Source organism: Monodon monoceros, unplaced genomic scaffold, assembly GCF_005190385.1.
Source record: "Monodon monoceros isolate NGI ecotype Baffin Bay Population unplaced genomic scaffold, NGI_Narwhal_1 Super_Scaffold_12, whole genome shotgun sequence".
Lineage (NCBI taxonomy): Eukaryota > Metazoa > Chordata > Mammalia > Artiodactyla > Monodontidae > Monodon > Monodon monoceros.
Window position 1 is genome coordinate 149,640,909 of NW_021703768.1, and position 19,410 is coordinate 149,660,318.

At 39.3% G+C, this 19,410-nt stretch overlaps 1 protein-coding gene across 2 annotated transcripts in view; it reads left to right on the forward strand.

The window, feature by feature from the left end:
• SFXN1 (sideroflexin 1) overlaps positions 1-19,410 on the forward strand; it is a 48,263-nt gene that overhangs the window by 17,659 nt on the left and 11,194 nt on the right. For both annotated transcript variants that reach the window (XM_029217219.1, XM_029217220.1), the window contains 6 exons: positions 9,865-10,035; positions 10,752-10,850; positions 12,381-12,456; positions 13,050-13,135; positions 14,069-14,196; positions 16,985-17,034. In XM_029217219.1, coding sequence (XP_029073052.1) covers positions 9,865-10,035; positions 10,752-10,850; positions 12,381-12,456; positions 13,050-13,135; positions 14,069-14,196; positions 16,985-17,034 — 610 coding nt within the window. The remainder of the gene's footprint in view (positions 1-9,864; positions 10,036-10,751; positions 10,851-12,380; positions 12,457-13,049; positions 13,136-14,068; positions 14,197-16,984; positions 17,035-19,410) is intronic.

Consider the following 19,410-nt stretch of genomic DNA (forward strand, 5'->3'; position numbering starts at 1 on the left):
GGTGGAGATGTAAAGACAGCTAGAGGAGTTGAAAAGAAGCCATAAAAGAGATTGCAAAGCCCCTAAACTTGTAAGAGCAAAATTAAAATCTTCACTGGAGGCAGTGGTGGAGAAGTAATGACATCAATGGTACCGAGAAAAAAGTGGAAACAGAGATGCTGGGGATAAACCTGAGTCACTCTCCAAGGATGAAGATCTGAGGTCGGCACACTTTTTCTGCAAAGGGCCAGATGATAAATATTTTCAGCTGTGCAGGCCCTACAGTCTCATTCTGTGTTGTTTTGCTTGTTCACCATCCATTAAAGATGGAAAAACCATTCTTAGCGCACCAGCTATTCAGAAATAGGCGTGGGCTGTGGTTTTTCAACTCCTGATATAGATGAAAAGGTGAGAGTGTGAAAAGGATTATATTTCAGGGGACTAGAGGATGGAGAGTGAAGATATAATGTATTGATGCTTCTCAAGGAGAAACTAGAAAAATGCAAAAGATGTCATAGTAAGTAGGTAAAAGAATTGTCCTGTAGTGAGGACAGACATCCACAAATTAGGCTCACCCTGTTTCAGGCAAAGAGACCCACATATGGAGATTTTTTTTTCTTTTTTCTACAAAGCAACTTTTAAAAATTTCATAAGCATTCAAACAGGGGAAAAAAGTTATTAAAAAAGAACAAATGACAGAGAAGTCTCAATCTTCTTATCTATGCACTGAGTGCCAGAGGACAGTAAAGGAACGTGTGCCGAGTTTCTAGGAGGAAGCATGTAACCCAGGAATTTTATACCAGAGTGTCTCTGTTTACAGAGGCAACAGAAAAATACATAACGACATCAAAAACAAACTCCTCATAAATCCTTCTTGAGAGGTCAGGAGATGAAGCAAAATTGAGTTCAGAAATAGGAAATCCATAGTATATTGTGATTCCTCAAACAATTCAAAATAGAATTACCATATGATCGAGCCATTCTACTTCTGAGTATATACCCAAAAGAATTGGGAGCAGGGTTTTGAACAGATATTTGCACACCCGTGTTCAAAGTGGCATTACTCATAATAGACAAAGACGGAAGCAACCCAAGTGTCCATGGATGGATGAATGGAAAAATAAAACGTCGTATATTCACACAATAGAATACTATTCAGCCTTAAAAATGAAGGAAATCCTAACACGTGCTACAACATGGATTAACCTTGAAGACATTATGCTAAGTGAAATAAGCCAATCAGAAGAGGACAAATTATTGTACAATACTACTTATATAATGTGCCTGGAGTAGCCAAATTCGTAGAGACGGAAAATAGAATGGTGGTTGCCAGGGCCTAGGGGGCCGGGGAATCAGGAGTTATTGTTTAATGAATACAGTCTCAGTTGGGGACGATGAAAACATTCTGGAGATAGATGGATGGTGGCAGTAGTTGGACAATAACATGAATGTGCTTAGTACCACAAAACTGTACAGTTAAAAATGGTTGAGATGGTAAACTTTATGTTATATATTGTATTACGGAAAAAAAAAAAGAAAGCTGTAATACAGACTAGTGACGAATGTTGAAACTGTTAAAATAGAAATAGTTGTTGCATTTCTAGTTATAAAGCAATGTATAGGCAAAAAGAAATTTTAAGTGTTTTGTAAAAAATAGTAATAGCTATCTGAATCTAAAGCCCTAGATTGTAGTATCAAAAAAAATTTTTTTAATAAAAAAAAAGGAAGAGGAGGAATTAAAAGTATACCAAATATTTATCTTAAGTAGGAGGTGGACTCAAAAGTATGTACGGTTTGGCTCTTTACCATGTTCGAGAAATGTATCGTAGAATGGTTTTGAGAATCTTTTTTTTTTTTTTTTTTTTTTTGCTGTACGCGGGCCTCTCACTGTTGTGTCCTCTCCCGCTGCGGAGCGCAGGCTCAGCGGCCATGGCTCACGGGCCTAGCCGTTCCGCGGCATGTGGGATCTTCCCGGACCGGGACACGAACCTGTGTCCCCTGCATCGGCAGGCAGACTCTCAACCACTGCACCACCAGGGAAGCCCGGTTTTGAGAATCTTAATGGTAACCACTAGTCAAGTTAAATCTTAGGATATATCTTCTAAAACCCCAAAGGCATAAAAACAAACAGCGTAATAAGTATAACTAAAGGTAAAACCAAAAAACTGTCATAGAAGCTTTTAAAATAACATAAAACAAGACGGAGGAGGCCAGACAGCTTAGTAATAACAGTATGTGTAAAAGGGATTAAAACCCTCTATTAAAATCAGAGACTTTAAAATTGTGTAAAAACACTTAAAAAGCTCAACAGTGACATGGCATCCCAATTGGAATGCATGAGGGTTGCTAGCTACATGACTAATCTCTGTGTGAGGTCATTGTGCATGGAAAAATACAATGACTTCCTCCAAGAATCGTTGAGCACCTCACCTTCTTTTCTCTTCACCTTTTAAGGAATATAAAACCCTTAGAGTCTGTGTCATAAATTGCTCCACTGGGGATTAGGGGAAATGCTGCTTTTATCATGTCTGCTTTTATATTCATTATATATCTATATCTTTATCTGTATATTCATCAGTAAAACCAATTGGTGAATTAATGGATAAGAAATACCCCAGAGTTCTCCCCCTACCCACCAAGAGACAAATTAGCTGTGAACTCTCAGAGGAGAATAGCTCAAAGGGTTAGTTGGAGTCAAGGAAGTATCACGTACAGTGTACCTTCAAGGAATATGAATACCAGTAATCTATAGTCCTCATGGGATACCAACGTGCTATTTTAGTATGAATCCAAAGGGTGGTAATAAAAATGGCTAACATTACAAAGCAGGACGAAGGTAACTGCAAATAAAAAGGAAGCTGTATGAAAATCGGACAAAATTCAGTTCAGGGCGAATAGATCAGAAAAATTTGATATTTATAAAATGACCATGTTCGGTATTCATGAACTAGTTAATGTTACATCAAAATATACAAAGAAAAGACTGTTAGAAATACAGACAGAACTTGATTAATCACGTCAGAATTGTTCAGTACTTTAACTGTACAAAAAGAAAAACCAAAAGTAAAATTACAAAGTAAAAATAATGAGAAAATTAATATGAAAACTTAAGGGATTGTGCCAAAATTCTACTCTGAGTGGAAGTTTATAGTTTTACATGTCTCTCTGATTAAATGTTAAAGGCTTACAACAAGTGAACTGAGACTTCAGGTTAAGAAATTAAAGAACAGCACAAAATAAGAAAAGGAAAATAGCAATAGCACATGCTGTGTAATGATACTGCCTGAAGCACTTCATGTGCATTCATTTAAGCCTCAACAGCCCTTGAAGGTAGGTGCTCTCGTTATGCCCATTTTTCAGATGAAAGAACTAAGGCAGAAAAGTCAAAGTCCTGCCACTGTTAAGTGGCAGAGCCAGCATAGAAACTCAAACAGTCTGACTCCAGAGTTCATGCTGTTAACCACTATATAGACTGTTTTTCAAAGAAAACAGAGAGAAGGTCATTTTTTCAAGGCCAGAAATTAACAGAATTGAAAAATACATGAAAAACTGGTTCTCTGGTAAGCCCAGAGAAAGATAAGCCCCTGGCACGTCTAATCAATATAAAATAAATAAATAAAACTCAAAGTATGTAACAAGAAGATAAGAAAGTTGCCTGTGAGAAATAGAAATATAAAAATGAAGGGGATTCCCTGGTGGTGCAGTGGTTAAGAATCCTCCTGCCAGTGCAAGGGACATGGGTTCGATCCCTGGTCGGGGAAGATCCCACATGCAGCAGAGCAGGTAAGCCTGTGTGCCACAGCTACTGAGCCTGCGCTCTAGAGCCCGCAAGCCACAACTGCTGAAACCCGTGCGCCTAGAGCCCGTGCTCTGCAACAAGAGAAGCCACCGCAATAAGAAGCCCATGTACCGCAACGAAGAGTAGCCCCCGCTCGCCACAACTAGAGAAGGCCCGTGCGCAGCAACGAAGACTCAACGTAGCCAAAAATAAGTTAAATAAATAATTTTTTTAAAAAATGAAGCCTACTATGTAGCTCTTTGCTAAAAATTTTAGAAATATTAGTGAAATGTCTAGCCTCCTATGAATATATAAATTACCAAACTTGACTCAATCCAAAATAAGGCAAGGAAAGAGAAAAAAAAGGAACAAGGAAGAGATGAGACAAACGGAAAACAAAGAGCAAGATGGCAGAATAAATAAATAAAAATAAAACTTTCCCACAAAAATCTCCAAGGCCAATTAGCATCACAGGTGAAAGAAATTATTTCTTCACAGAAAGAAACTATATCAATTCCATCACAAACTCTCTCAGAAAATAGAAGAGGGGGAAAGACTTCTTCATCCTTTTTTTTTTTTTTTTTTTTTTTTTTTGCGGTACGCGGGCCTCTCACTGTTGTGGCCTCTCCCGCTGCAGAGCACAGGCTCCGGACGTGCAGGCTCAGCGGCCATGGCTCACGGGCCCAGCTGCTCCGCGGCATGTGGGATCTTCCCGGACCAGGGCACGAACCTGTGTCCCCTGCATCGGCAGGCGGACTCTCGGCCACCAGGGAAGCCCTTCTTCATCCATTTTATGAGACCACTGATAGCAAAACCAAAGGGATTACAAGACAAAAATTACAGACCAATATCCCTCATAAACATAGACACAAAAAATCCTCAACAAAATTTACAACTTAAATCTAGCCATCTTTAAAAGGGATAATACCCAAAATAAGCAGAACCCAAATATGGTTCATCACAAGATTGCAAGTTCATTTTAACATTTGGAAATCACTGTATCAGTAGACTATGACAGAAAAACATACAGTCTTCTCAATAAGTGCAGAAAAAGCAGACAAAATCCAACATCCCTTCATGATAAAACTCTCAGCAAACTAGGAATAGAAGGAATAAAGTACATCTAAAAAAGGCCTATAACTAACACCAAACTTAATGATGAAAGAATGAAAACTTTCCCCCTGAGATCAGGAACAAGGCAGGGAGTTCAGCTTTCACTACATTTATTCAGCATTGGACTAGCATAGCTAGTCCAATAAGAAAAAAAGAGCAACAAAAATAAAAGACGTACAGATAGGAAAGGAACTAAAACTCTCTTCATTCACAGAAAACATGATCATCATATAGAAAGAATCTACCAAAAATGCAAATAGAGTGTGTTTAGCAAAGTCACAAGATATAAGATCAATATACAAAAATCAATTGGGTTTCTGTATCGTAACAATTAACAACTGGAAGTTGAAATTTTAAAACTCATATTTTCAGTAGCAACAAAAATATTAAATGCCTGATTTCAAGACTTACTGTAAAGCTCAAGTAATCAAAATAGTATAGATATATAGATCAGTGGAACAGTATAGAGGATCCTGAAATAGACTCAAACATATATAGTCAATTGATTTTTAAATAAAGATGTCTGGATAATTCAATAGAGAAAGAATATTCTGTTCAGGGAGTGGTTCTGGAAAAAATGGATTTCCACATAAAAAAAGACTATTAATCTTTAAACAAAATCATAAACGTAACTTGAAATGGATGATATACCTAAATGTACAAGCTAACACTGTAAAACTTCTAGAAGAAAACAAGATAAAATCTGTATGACTTTGGGATAGGCAAAGGTTTCTTAGATAAGACATAAGCATGAACAATAAGGGAAAAGATATGTCTCTCCACTTCGTAAGACACTGTTTAGAAAACAAAAATGCAATTCACAGACTGGAAGAAAATATTTGCAAAACGTATAGCTCATAAAGGACTTATGTCCAGAAGAGATAAAGAATTCTCTTCATTCCAACCCAATTTGTTTAAATGGTCAAAAGATTTGAATAGGCTGATGACACTAAACCAAAAAAAATATAGAAATATCGAGTAAGCATATGGAAAGATGCTGAGCATCGTTAGTTGCTAGGGAAATGCAAATGAAAACCACAATGAAATATCACCTCGCACCTGTCAGAATCAAAAAGACAACAAATAACAACTGTTGGCGAGGATGTGGAGAAAAGGGAGCCCTTCTGCCCTTTTACTGGGAATGTAAGTTGGTGCAGCCACCTATGGAAAATAGTATGGAGGTTTCTTTAAAAATTAAAAATAGAACTACCATACGATCCAGCAATTCCATTCCTGGGTATTTATTCAAAGAAAACAAAAACACTAATTAGAAAAAGATATATGTACCCCTGTGTTTATTACAGCATTATTTACAATAGCCGAGATATAGAAGCAACGTAAGTGCCAATCAACAGATGAATGGATAAGAAGATGTGGTATATATAGATATGTAAAACATCTATTACTCAGCCATAAAAAGGAATGAAATCTTGTCATTTCCAACAACACAGATGGACTTGCATGTATTATGCTAAGTGAAAATAAGTCAGACAGCGAAAGACAAATACTGTATGATTTTACTTACATGTAGAATCTAAAAACTAAAACAAATGAACATAAAACAAAATCACACTCATAGATACGGAGAACAAACAGGTGGTTGCCATAGGAAAGGGGGTTGGGGGGAGGAGAGAAATTGGTGAGGGAGATTAAGAGGTTCAAACTCCCAATTACAAAATAAATGAGTCACAGGTATACATGAGGTACAGTACAGTGTGGGGATATGTCAATAACTATACTTTTAATATCTTTGTAAGATGACAGATGGTAACTAGGCTTATCATGGTGATCATTTTGAAATGTACAGAAGTACCGAATCACTATGTTGTGTACCAGGAACTAACATAGTGTTGTAGGTCAATTATACTTCAAAAACAAACAAGCTGACAGACAAACACATAGAAAAAGAGATCAGATTTGTGGTTACCAGAGGCGGGGGTTGGGACAGGGGGAATTGGCTGACGGCAGTCAGAAGGTATAAACTTCCAGTTATAAAATAAATAAGTACTTGGGATGTGATGTACAACATGGTAAATAGAATTAACACTGCAGTACGTTATATATGAAAGTTGTTAACGAGAGTAAAGTCTGAGTTCTCATCAGCAGGACAAATATTTTTTTCTCTGTCTTTAATTTTGTATCTGTATGAGATGATGAATGTTCACTAAACTATTGTGCTGATCATTTCATGATGTATGTAAGTCAAGTCATTATGCTGGATGCGTTCAACCTAGTGCTGTATGTCAACTATATCTCAACAAAACTGGCAGAAAAGAGTACACATGGGAAAGTCTAAAAATGAAAAACAAAACAAAAACCACAATGAGATACCATTTTATACCTACTAGAATGGCTAAAAAGAGAGTTGATAAATACCTGTGGTTCAGTCATTGAATGGAGTACCACTCAGCAATTAACCGGTCACTGATACAACAAAGATGCATCTGAAAGCACTATGCAAAGTTGAAGAAGCCAGACACATACTACTACTCACTCGTATGATTCCATTCATGTGAAATTCTGAAAGAGGCAATACTGTAGTGGCAGAAAGCAGATCTGTGGTTGCCAGGAAGTGGGGGAATGACTCCTAAGGGACCTGAGGGAATTTTGGGGGAGATGAATATATTCTATACCATGATTCTGAAGGTGGTTACACCACCGTGTACATTTTTCAAAACTCATCAAATTGTATACTTAAATGAATGACTTTTATAATATTTAAATGACACCTTAATAAAGAGATTTAATTTCTTTTAATGTTATGGGGACATAGAACACAAAAAGATGCTTTCCCCTTTGGTAACCGTAGGTTTGTTTTCTATTGGACAGTCTATTCAATTTCATTCCTAAGAACAATATATATATATATATTTTTTTAATATATATAAATAAATAAAATACCTGGGAATTAACTTACCCAGAAGTAGGAGGCAAGTACAGACCACTGGGCGACATTAAAAGATGCCTTTGAGTAACTGGAGAAATATGTGGTAGGCCTGGAAAGAAAGTCTTATTGCTGTAGAGATAGCAGTTCTCTTCAGCCTAATATAGTTTTGGTCAAAATACAATTGCGATCCCCTATAACGTTAACAAAATAACTGTGAGAGTTACCTGGAAGAACAAATTACTGGGTGTAAGTAAGGCACTTTTGAGAAAGCAGACGAGGAGTAGTGGAGTGAAGGACCATTGCTCTACCAGATATTCAAAGGGACCCTCAGTTAAAATGGTGGGTTTGGCAGCACGAGGTGTAGATGATGGGCACACTGTCCAAAGTCCAGAAATCAAGCCTAACATTCACAAAAGTTCATGACGGTAAATATAGCATTGAAATCTTGGTCTTGGAAGGGCAGACCAGCCAACTGGAATCTAAAATTAAGCAATTTCACATATTCATATCTTAAGATAAATTTCAAATAGATTAAAACTGTGACCAAAAAAAAAAAACTATTAGGAAAATGCAAAGAAGTATATAGGTGAACATACCTATAATCTTGAAGTGGGTCACGCCTTTCTAGGCAGAAACTTCATTTGTTCCTACCTGACTGCATAATTATAAAAATTTTCAGGGTGGCAGATAACATAACTAAACAAAATTATCCACATTGTATAAAGGATACAACAGGTTACCTAAATAATAATGATGCTACTGCTGCTGAGGATAAAAAAAAAAAAAAAAAGACATACTCAAGTAGAGAAAAAGGATAAAAGATATATTTACGGTTTTAATATTTTACATAGCTTTTGTCTCAGCAAATGTACTCATTTCTTTCTAAATAATCTTGGATGGGGGAAAAGCTTTATTTATAAGGATATTTACTTCCTTATCCCTTACCAGTGGAAAAGGTTAAAAGCAATTAAAGTGTCCAACAGTAGGGGATTGGTATAATTTCTAAGGCTGCCATAGCACGTTACCACAAACTGAGTGGCTTAATACAACAGGGGAAATTTATTCTCTCACAGTTCCAGACTCTAGAAGTCTGAAATCAAGGTGTTGGCAGGGCCCTTCTCCCTCTGATGGCTCTAGGGCAGAATCCCTCCTTTCCTCTTCCAGCTTCTGGTGGCCCTAGGCTTGTGACTACGTCACTCAAATCTCTGCCTCTGTCATCACATGTCCTTCTTTGCGTGGCTGCACTTGGTCGTATAAAGGCATCAATCATTTGATTTGCTCCCTCCCGCCCCCGCCAATCCAGCATGACCTCATCTTAAATATGCAATTACATCTGCAAAGACCCTGTTTATAAATAAGGTCACATTTTGAGGTTCCAGGTGGACAAGAATTTTAGGGGGGACACTATTCAACCCAGTACAGATGATATAGAAGAATATCTAAAGATATAGAGAAATGTTTACAAAATATTATTGAATAAAAAAGGTGACTTGATACAATGCCTTTAAATAAAAATATCATGTATAATAGATCCAATAAAAGCCTGAAAGGGCATTTACCGAAGCACTGCCGGTGGTGCTAAGTTGGGAGAGGCTTGAATGATTTTCATTGTGTTAATAAATTCCTGTATTTTCTAAATTTTTTGCAATGAATATGTGTTTCTTTGATAAAGAGGAAAAATAGTGAGCCTTTCTTGTCTAGGTTTTCAAACTATAGGTTTAAAAATGAATTCACATTCTTGATTGCTACAACTTTTGTCTAATGAGTTAAAAATAGCATTTACAGAGTTCAAAGTACATTTTTAAATGTCATTTAAAACAAAGAATATTTCAAAGTTGAATACTTCCCTATTATACAAGATGCTTTTGTTTTTCCAAATTATAGGCAATTTGAGGTTTATGGGTTTGACATGCTCATTTTAAGTGTTTATTGTCTTTTGTGTTATTAGAATTTCCCTGACTCTGTAATAGTTAGATTTGTCACTCCATCCAGACACAGATGTTCTAGGTAAACATAAACTCCAGAACATTCTAGCTACATGTCTCTAGAGCATTGGTGAGATATTTGGAATGAACAATTGCCATGTTATTTGTTGCTGTTTTCCTAGGCAAGGAATTGTTCCTCCGGGTCTCACAGAAAATGAGTTATGGAGAGCAAAGTACATCTATGATTCAGCTTTTCATCCCGACACTGGTGAAAAGATGATTTTGATAGGAAGGATGTCAGCTCAGGTTCCAATGAACATGACCATCACAGGTTGTATGATGACATTCTATAGGTGAGTTCTGGCAATGTAACGACAGTTTGTTTGCTTTATATTCCAGAAGCTTAAAGTACATTTTTTTATGTGAGTGGTTTTATCGAAATAAATGTCATTTCATGTGGCGTTTCATTTTGTATAAATGTTGCAACTCTAGGGGGTTGTTTTACCTTTTCCCTCTGTTGAGTAGAACTCTCCTTGTTGCCCAAAAGGAGGTTGAATTTCTCCCTAAATCTTAGACCCAAAAGAAAATGAGAAAGAAAATAAAAAGATCCTCTAAGCAGATTCTGTTTAATCCATTCATATGATATAGGTATAAGTATAGGTATAGGTGTAGACATGTAGTGAGGAGGGACCAGAAATAGCCTACAAATGGCTTTTTTCCCTAAGAGAAGGGACCTGACATTAATCACATTAATTGAGTGCCCACTCTTTGCTGGGCTCCCTTACAAATTTAAGATAAAATTTAAATAAGTTAGCTCCATCCTCACCCTAACCCTCTGAGTTTGTTGCTATCCATATCTAACGAATGAGGAAACTGAGAATCAGACAAGATAAAAATCTGCCTAGCCACACCGGTCCTCGGCCTTTGACCCAGAACACACAGTCCTGGACCCAGCGTTCTCCCTTCTCCAGTCCATCTCCTCTCTGGTTACTGGTGCTCACGTTGTCCATTCTGCATGGCGGCTGGTTCACAAGCACTGGTGGGTATGTGATGGATTGTTCTGTTTCAGGACCACACCGGCAGTGCTGTTCTGGCAGTGGATCAACCAGTCCTTCAATGCCGTGGTCAATTACACCAACAGAAGTGGAGATGCTCCCCTCACTGTAAAGTAAGACTGGAAGATTTAACTGTCCTCTGCACTTCTCTGGGGTTCATTTGATTCACTGGTGATGCTCTCCTGGTTAAAAAAGTATATTCGTACAAATTGTTTATATGGTTTGGAATCCTAGGGAGCATTTTTTTCAGTAGTGTTTCTTTTCCTCCCTTTCTATGTAGGTAACGGTTTTTTGCAGGCTGCCTTTCCAGACATCATCCATGCCGTTAGTGGCTCTGGTAGGAGGACATGGCTCCCACACCCTAGGGCGCATCCCCGCCTCGCCCCCACAGAACACACAGCAGGCAGCTCAGGGCTGGCCTGTGTGACATGACACACTGTACCCCCATCCACCCTGTGGGTGTAGACAGATACCAACATCAAAAGTAGCAGAATCAACAGTGTGATCTCTGCAGAAATCCAGGGGAATTTTGTATCTGATTTGTCTTTAAAATAGGACGCCTCCGGAACCCAAAAGAAAGTGAATGGATTTAAAATTTTGCCTCCTGTGAAAAGATGTTCAGATAGACTAAAATGATTAGTTAACCAAAACTTTGAGCCTAACTTAGTAACACTTGAAAGCATTTTCTTTTTTGTTTTAACTCTCAAATTGCTTTTGACCATCTGTAGTCTTCTATTATCATCCTAGGCAACAAAGAATATTGAAATCTGCAACCCAGCAGTGCTGGTCACACCTTCATTTCATCCAATCATTGAATTAAAATTTATTTTAAAATAAGAGAGAACTGCTTGGGCTTAATTGTATTTTGAGGATGAGGCTTTTAGTATTTTTATACCATAAGATGTCATTTTTAGAATGGCGGCACTGCATTTTTACTTTCAGTATGTATAGTGATATTTTGAGAAGTATTTTTTTATTTAAGCAAATATGCTACAAACATTTAAGCTAATATGCATTTTCCCACATTTGTAGCTTCCTGCACAGTCCCTGCTTCCTTCCCCCCACCACCACGCATGCATATTCTCTATGTCTACTCGTTTGGCGTGGTAGTTAGGTTCTATGTGAAGAATGCCATTTTTGTATGGGTCTGCTTGCTTTTTCTCTGAATATCTCTACTTGTAGAGTGATGACAAATGTTGTTTTGTGGGATCTCCTTTTTAAAATTTATTTTATTGAAATATAGTTGATTTACAATGTTGTGTTAATTTCTGCTGTACAGCAAAGTGATTCGGTTACACATATATACATTCTTTTTCATATTCTTTTCCATTATGGCTTATCACAGGATGTTGAGTATAGTTCCCTGTGCTATACAGTAGGACCTTGTTGTTTATCCATTCTATATATAATAGTTTGCATCTGCCATTCCCAAACTCCCAATCCATCCCCCCCCTACCCCGCTCCCTCTTGGCAACCACAAGTCTGTTCTCTATGTCTGTGAGCCTGTTTCTGTTTCTTTGATAAGTTCATTTGTGTCATGTTTTATGGAATCTGTATTCTTAATCTTGATTTCTTCCAAAAATGTTGGGCTTGAGTTTTCTGACATACACTTGTTGTTTATGTACCATTTTCCTTCTTTTCAGTGAATTGGGAACAGCTTATGTTTCTGCAACAACAGGTGCTGTAGCAACAGCTCTAGGACTCAATGCATTAACCAAGGTACTCAGATTTTTATTTCCATAGCAGTAAAGCTTCTTAATTTGTTCTCACCTGCCTGGCTCTAAGTCTCTCTGTTAATTTCTCAAAAATAGTTCAAGTCCCATGACTCTCTTATTATAGTCATTATCTTCGACTGCTTTCTTAAAGTGTATCTTTCAATACGTTTGGGAAGGAGTGTCACTAATAACATCTGCCAAGACCCTGGTCTGTACCTGGCACTGTGTATTCAATGCTAAATGCTCACCCATCCACACAGCCCACCAGAGGCTGGGTGCCGGGCTGGGTACCTCCAGGCACTGCCCTGAAGAGGTAGAGGAGTCAGCATCTGAACCCAAGACTGTGGGACTCCAAAGCCCCTGCTCCATCAGCCACATAAAGCCATCAAAATATCTTGGAAGTCTGCCTTGTCCCAGTGTGCCCAGGCTGGAAATAGAAAAGTACCTCTAGGAAACCAGGTTTTGAACGTACTCTTGACCCAAGTTTCTATACAAATAGGACTCTGCATTTGTAGAGGTTTTCAAGAAGAAATAAGTACTTGCATTCAGTACTACAGGAAAAATAAGATCTTGCTTTTGGAATTATCTTTTCTGCAGCATGTCTCTCCGCTCATAGGACGCTTTGTTCCCTTCGCTGCGGTAGCTGCTGCCAATTGCATTAATATTCCATTAATGAGGCAAAGGTAAGGTTAATATGCCCTCTTAGAGAGGACCTGTGCTTGACAGTAGGGTCTTATAATAATCTGCTTTGTTGAAACTTAAATAAATTTGTTTTATTTTAATATTTACAGATGAAGTTTTATGAGATCTGGGATCTGCTTCCAAATAATCTGGTTTTGGGGGTGAGGATGGGTCCATTGATGAAACAAGGTCAGCTCTGAGTTGCTGATTATTAAAGCAGGCTGATGGCCGTATGGGGTTTAGAATAGTCTTTCTTTCTGCCTCTGTATAATAAAAAGTTTAAAAAATAGATCTCAAGCTTACGTCTATGCCTAGAAAGCTTCTTCTATACAATTGGTTCTTCCCCCCTTCCCCCCAGATTTTCTCTTGGGGTTTCAAGTAATATTAATCTATATCTCTGGAAGTATTTTTTAGTGCTGGCAAAAATTAAAGGAGAAGAAAAAACGAGAAAAAAGCATTTTGGATTGGATAACGAAAAACAGGGTAACAGTAGGAGCTATAATTGTAGCAGTAGTGACCATAGTTAAATATTGCAATAGTTCCGTGTACTTGTGACTCCTATGTCAGTATAGTTAGTTTATTTTTTAGTGATTATATCTATCTCTCATTTGGAAAGTTGCTCAAATTTGCACATGAGCTTAGAAATCAGCCTTATCTCTAAGTTAGCGTATTCACCTGTTGAGTCCTATTGTTGTTCAAAATGCTACACCTTTTTTTTTTTTTACAAAGTTTACTAGCATTATTTTACTTGTGTGTCTATCGCGCGAGGATTAAGCATGTTTGTGGTTTTAAAAATAGACTTAATAGTGCCAAAAATGACACTGGAGTGGATTTTTGGATTAAGTAGGGACTTGGGCTTTCACAGCTTCAGTACTGTTTCCAGCCATTCCGCGAAGGCACCTGTGAACTTCTTTGCCCGTTGTCTTGCCTTCTAGGGAACTCAAAGTTGGCATTCCTGTCACAGATGAAAACGGGAACCGCCTGGGCGAGTCGGCAAACGCAGCCAAACAAGCCATCACGCAAGTAGTTGTCTCCAGGATCCTCATGGCAGCCCCCGGCATGGGTGAGTAGAGCTTTGCCATCCATTCATTTATTCGGTACGTTTCAATCAAACAAGCGTTGGTGCACCAGTGAGCAATAACCACAAAGGATCCCTTCCCTTAGTGGAACTTACTTTCTGGTGGGGGAGGCAGAAAACTAACAAAAATAAGTAAAATATGAATATGTGAGATGGTTATAGAGCTAACGGGGTGGGGGGGAGAGGGTTGGGGATCTTGGGGTGGAAGTGCTATCGAACGTAAGTCCGTGTGCCCCACATATAGTGAGGCCAAATGATACCAAAATGTTGGGAGTTTGGAGCAGAGAAAGGTTTATGGCAGGGCCATGCAAGGACAATGGGTGGCTCATGCCCCCAGAAACCCCCGAAGGGTTTCAGCAAAGCATGTTGAAAGGCCAGGTGAGGGAGGCGGGACACAGGGTGTGTGATCTACTCATGCACAGTTCTCTGATTGGTTGATGGCGAGGTAATAGGACAGTTAACATTATCCATCCTTAGGCACCAGAAGGCCTGGGGGCTATGTGCTCATGATCATCAAACAGTTAATTTCTTCCATTGGGTGGTGGTTTTTAGCATCTGAAAAACTCAGGAAATATCCATGAGGTACTGTTAGCTGGGTACTTCAGAGAGGAGATATAGCAGAGGATATGGGGAAGGGGTCTGTCCCAGGAAGACCCCGTGCGGTCCTGCTTGGTTACAGAAGTAGACTGGACAGATGGGAGCGAGGGAGCCAAGTGGTTCCAGGGTCGAATATTCCGGGCAGACGGAACAGCAGGAGAGCAGGGAGCTGTGCCCAGTGTGATGGAAGCATCACAGGAGGCAGGTGCAACGGGAGGGGAGAGAAGGGTGTGGGAACAGTAGAAAGGAGTCGACGAGGCCGCAGTGGGCAGAACGCAGATGGCCCTGCAAGCATTTGGATCCCTGGCTTTTAGTCTGAGGGGTAGGAGGCCGTGGAGGGTTTCGAGCACAGGAGTGGTAATGATAATCCGGCTTAGGTTTTAACTGAGTGACTCAGGGTCCCGCGTTGAGAGTAGGCTGAAGAGGGACCAAGAATGGTGGTTGGAGACTGTTCAGGAAGCTGTTGACTACTGCAGGCAAGAGATTATGGTAGTTGGACCAGGGCAGTGACAGTGAAGGTGACGACAATTTGAAGGGAAAGCATTTGATCTTTGTAAATCTTGAAAAGAAACTTCCAAAAGTTCTTGAATAGGAATAACTTCTACTGAAGATTTATTCGTATCAATGGGAAACCCTTAGAGCATGAAGCAAGTTGGGTTAGTTATAGGAGCTATTAATATGTGACTCAGTTTTGTCCCTAGGGCCTGGACTCAACATAACCAAAAGCAGAAAATCTCCACTGTGATTTAGTTCCCCTGAGAATCTCTGGTCCACTCCTAAGGCCTCTTCAGCTACCCTCAGACCAGGGCTCTCGAGAAGGTTCTCAGACTTACTCAGAAACCAGAGGGCCCGGGAGTACATAACTCTTTGCAGAAAAATATAAATATATATTTTACAGAGAGAAATGAGTATGTTTACTTCCCTTGTCTAAATCAGATGCAAACAGCACTTGGCTATTAACTAAACTCTCAAAAGAAGCATACTTGATCAAGTGCTGTCAGGTTTTCTCACTACTATTTTTTGTTGTCTTTAAATTCCTTTTGTCACTGGGAAAGCTCATCAGCAGACAAGTAGGAGTGGGCAAAGGAAAGTTGAAGAAAAGGGCATGAAAGAAAACTTGGAGGCGCATTCCAGCCAATTGCACTCCAGCTAATTGGTTATCTGATTTAACCACCATTAAGTGATTTAACAAAGAAGCACCTCAGTGCCCTCATGAGACAGCGGTGTGCACCGTAGGGGTGAGTGAATGGTGGAAACCACAGTCGTGAACTGTAGGCCAGGAGTCCCCTGAGTCCGGGACCAGCACGTTGTCACTAACCTACGAGGAGGCTGGGGAGGCAGCCCCAGAACACCTGCTGAGCCCAGATTTCCAGTTTGCCGAAATCAAGGTGGCCATTCCGGCTTCTACCCTGGGTGGGCTTTTGGTTTTGTTCTCTCCCATTTTGAAATAAGGACGCTCCTCTTTGAAGTTCAGCCGGCCCAACAAATTTGTTTCCAGTGGCTTGGTTACTTTAAACATTATTTAGTCCCCGGAGAAGGAACACAATCTTTCTATCCCCACGAAATCTCTAAAGGTAATTGATATATTGAAATTGATGTGACAGTTTAGTCTGATAAAAATCATGAATAAATGAACTAACACTATCCAGTGTTTTACGGGCATCATTGCATCTAATCATCCTGGCTAGTTTGATACAATTGTGCCTATTATATAGATGAGGAAAACAGAAAACTGAGGCTCAGAGAAGTGTTTTCCAGGATCACCCAGCTAGCAAGTGGTCTGCGTGACTCAAAGCAGGAATCTTTATACTGGACTCTATGTGGGATGGACACCCCGGGAAGGCTGCATTTGTTTCATTGGTATAGGAGGGAGAAGTTCCTGATGTTTGTACTGTTGCGTATTTAATGTTAGATAGAAAGTTCTCTTCAAGATCATAAAATTTTCTGGCTGGCAAAGAGCATTGTGTTATTTTTCAAAAATCTAGAGAATGGAAACAATGGATTTAAAAAAAAATACTAAGGTATTTTAAAGAATTATTGCAATTGCTTTTACTCTGCCAGTGTGAAAATAGCCTAAAAGTAATATAAGCCTTTTGTGAAATTGTTGGGGGGAACAAAAAAAAAAGTGAGCTGAAAATAGACATGAAGATTTAAGTGGATCTATCTTTACTTCCAGCCATCCCTCCATTTATCATGAACACTTTGGAAAAGAAAGCCTTTCTCAAGGTAAGCCCCAGTTCTATTTATCCTTGTCTCAATCCTTTCAGTTTGTTTTCAGACTTCAAACTGAAGTTATTTCCCACATGAATAGTGAGTAAAGAATTTGAAGGCCAGTGGCAATCGGGCACTTCAGGGAATATTTTATTTCTAATATCAGATATTTGAAAAAGCTCTCATAAATCTTCATTTATTGAATGCTGCCCACTCCTCTTGAGAGGTAATAACCCAGGTACACATTCATCGTAGTCATCAGTCGGATCCCTAGCCAGGTAATAATGAGGAGATGGTGTGAACTTGGAATGATTTGTTTGTAAGTCCCGATACATACTATCAGAAAGGAAAAAATAATCTGGAGTAGTAGCTTCACAGAGCACTGAATTTAGTGCCCTGAGGTATTTTTCTTTGGTCATCGTATCTAATAATCTATTAATCTGTCAGCCGCCTCCCCTCAGGGCCTGAAAATATTATAGGATGAAACCGTCACTGAGAAATCTCTGTGCGTTGTCCGCATTGTTTTTGTCACTTCCGTGATTTAATGCAATCATATTTATGCTACATCTTAGCTTTCCAGTTCTTGTAACAAGTAGGAAAGAGTGGGATAGGGTGACTCGTTTGGCTCCTGCTGTGTTTAGAAACTGACACCATTACACCTGCGGGGAGGAATGGGTCCAGTTCCTTGCTGGAGGAGCAGGTGTGTTGTAAACACTGCAGCTCTCTTGGGGTGAATTGTTTTGGGTCTTAGCGACAGAACCGTCACACTGAGAGGACAGTATCGGACTTTGAAAAAAGGACATGGTTCACAGACCAAACACTTCCTGAATGATTTCTGTGATTAGGAGAATTCTAAGTGTCCAACAGGTAAATGTTCATTGACCTTTATTCACCCTATGGGCTCCATCCAGGAGGAAAATTAAGGCCAACACTAAATACTTTCAATACAATCACATTCTTAGAAAAATAAGCCAAGAAAGTATGCTTTGAAAAAAATAGTAGTGTTGCGTGCCTCATTTGACCGGCATGTCGATGCACCAACCCCATGTGAGGGAAAGGGGACCCTCTCTTCAGCAGCCCCCTCCCAGTCTTCCTTGGGAGCTTTGGGTACGTGAGCAGATTATATTCCCTGAGATTCTTCCTCTGGCAATCTTACATGTCGATGTGAATTGCAAGATAGGGTGTCACAGTGGCTCTGTAGTGATTGAACTATCCCATTGCTCCTGGGAACGTTCCCAGGGGGGATCCAGAGACCCCCTGGGCCACCCCAGGAGGCTGCACCCTCAAATGCGCTCTGAGTCCCCGTCCATCTCCTGTGAGGGTTTCTACAGCCTAAAGTGTAAGATTAAACAAAAATATAAAACAGTTACACTGATTGAATCAGTAACGCTATTAGTGATGACCAAAATGTAAATGTGACCTCATTTGACATAATTTACCTACTTCGATAAGCCCTTATTTTGAGGATTCATGAAAAGGCTTTGCTGAAGTCTGTTTCTGCTGCAAAATTTAGAAAAGATTAATTCTTTAAAGCTGCTCAGGGATTAGTTTATGTACTAGAACAGGGACTAGATCTTGAAATTACCAAATTATGTAAACAGATGAACTCTTTAAAGCTGCCAAAGGAATTAGTGTGTATGTGCTTGAACAGTGACTAGATCTTATGTAAACATCTAAAACTCACCAACTTTGACATTTCAGTGATTTTCAAATAATCTAAAAAAAAAAAAAATTAATGCTCCTTCCTTTATCCATCCCTGCTTTCCTTATGGGAAGTAATTTAGGCTTTGAGGGAGAAAACATATCAAATGAACTTAGAAAGGGGGCCATCAACATTATCCTCCAGGATGCTAATAGGAAGTGACCCATCCAGTGGATCCATAACTTTGCAGACATGGAATTGATGCCCTGGGTTCTTCTCCGCTGGCTCTTGATCTGATAAGTCATTAGGATTATAGTCGTTCTGCAAGGGCATATGTTGACCCAGGCAACCTTTGGATTTGCCTGGTTGTTAATTTCTTCAGGCATTGGCATGCCAACTTTGGGAACAATGGAGAATCAAAAACCATGTTTAATAAACTCAACTTCCCCTCCCATGGAATTTAAGCAAAATCAGGTTTTTAAAGCAAGACCAGATTTCTGGGTAGATAACAAGGCTTGGAAATTGTCGTCTCATCGTGTTAGTTTGTCTGGCATAAAAGTGAACTTTTGCAAGAGAGGAATACTTTTGCAAGTGTGGGTCATTCCATCAATAATATATGATTGTCGTGAATTCGCAGGTGACTGTGAGAGCAGTTGGGAGGCAACCTTCAGTGACAGTGTGTCCCCACCATTGAAGCTTTCCCATCCCCTTCTCTCTGCCTCTCAAACGTCACCCAGCACCCAGTTAGC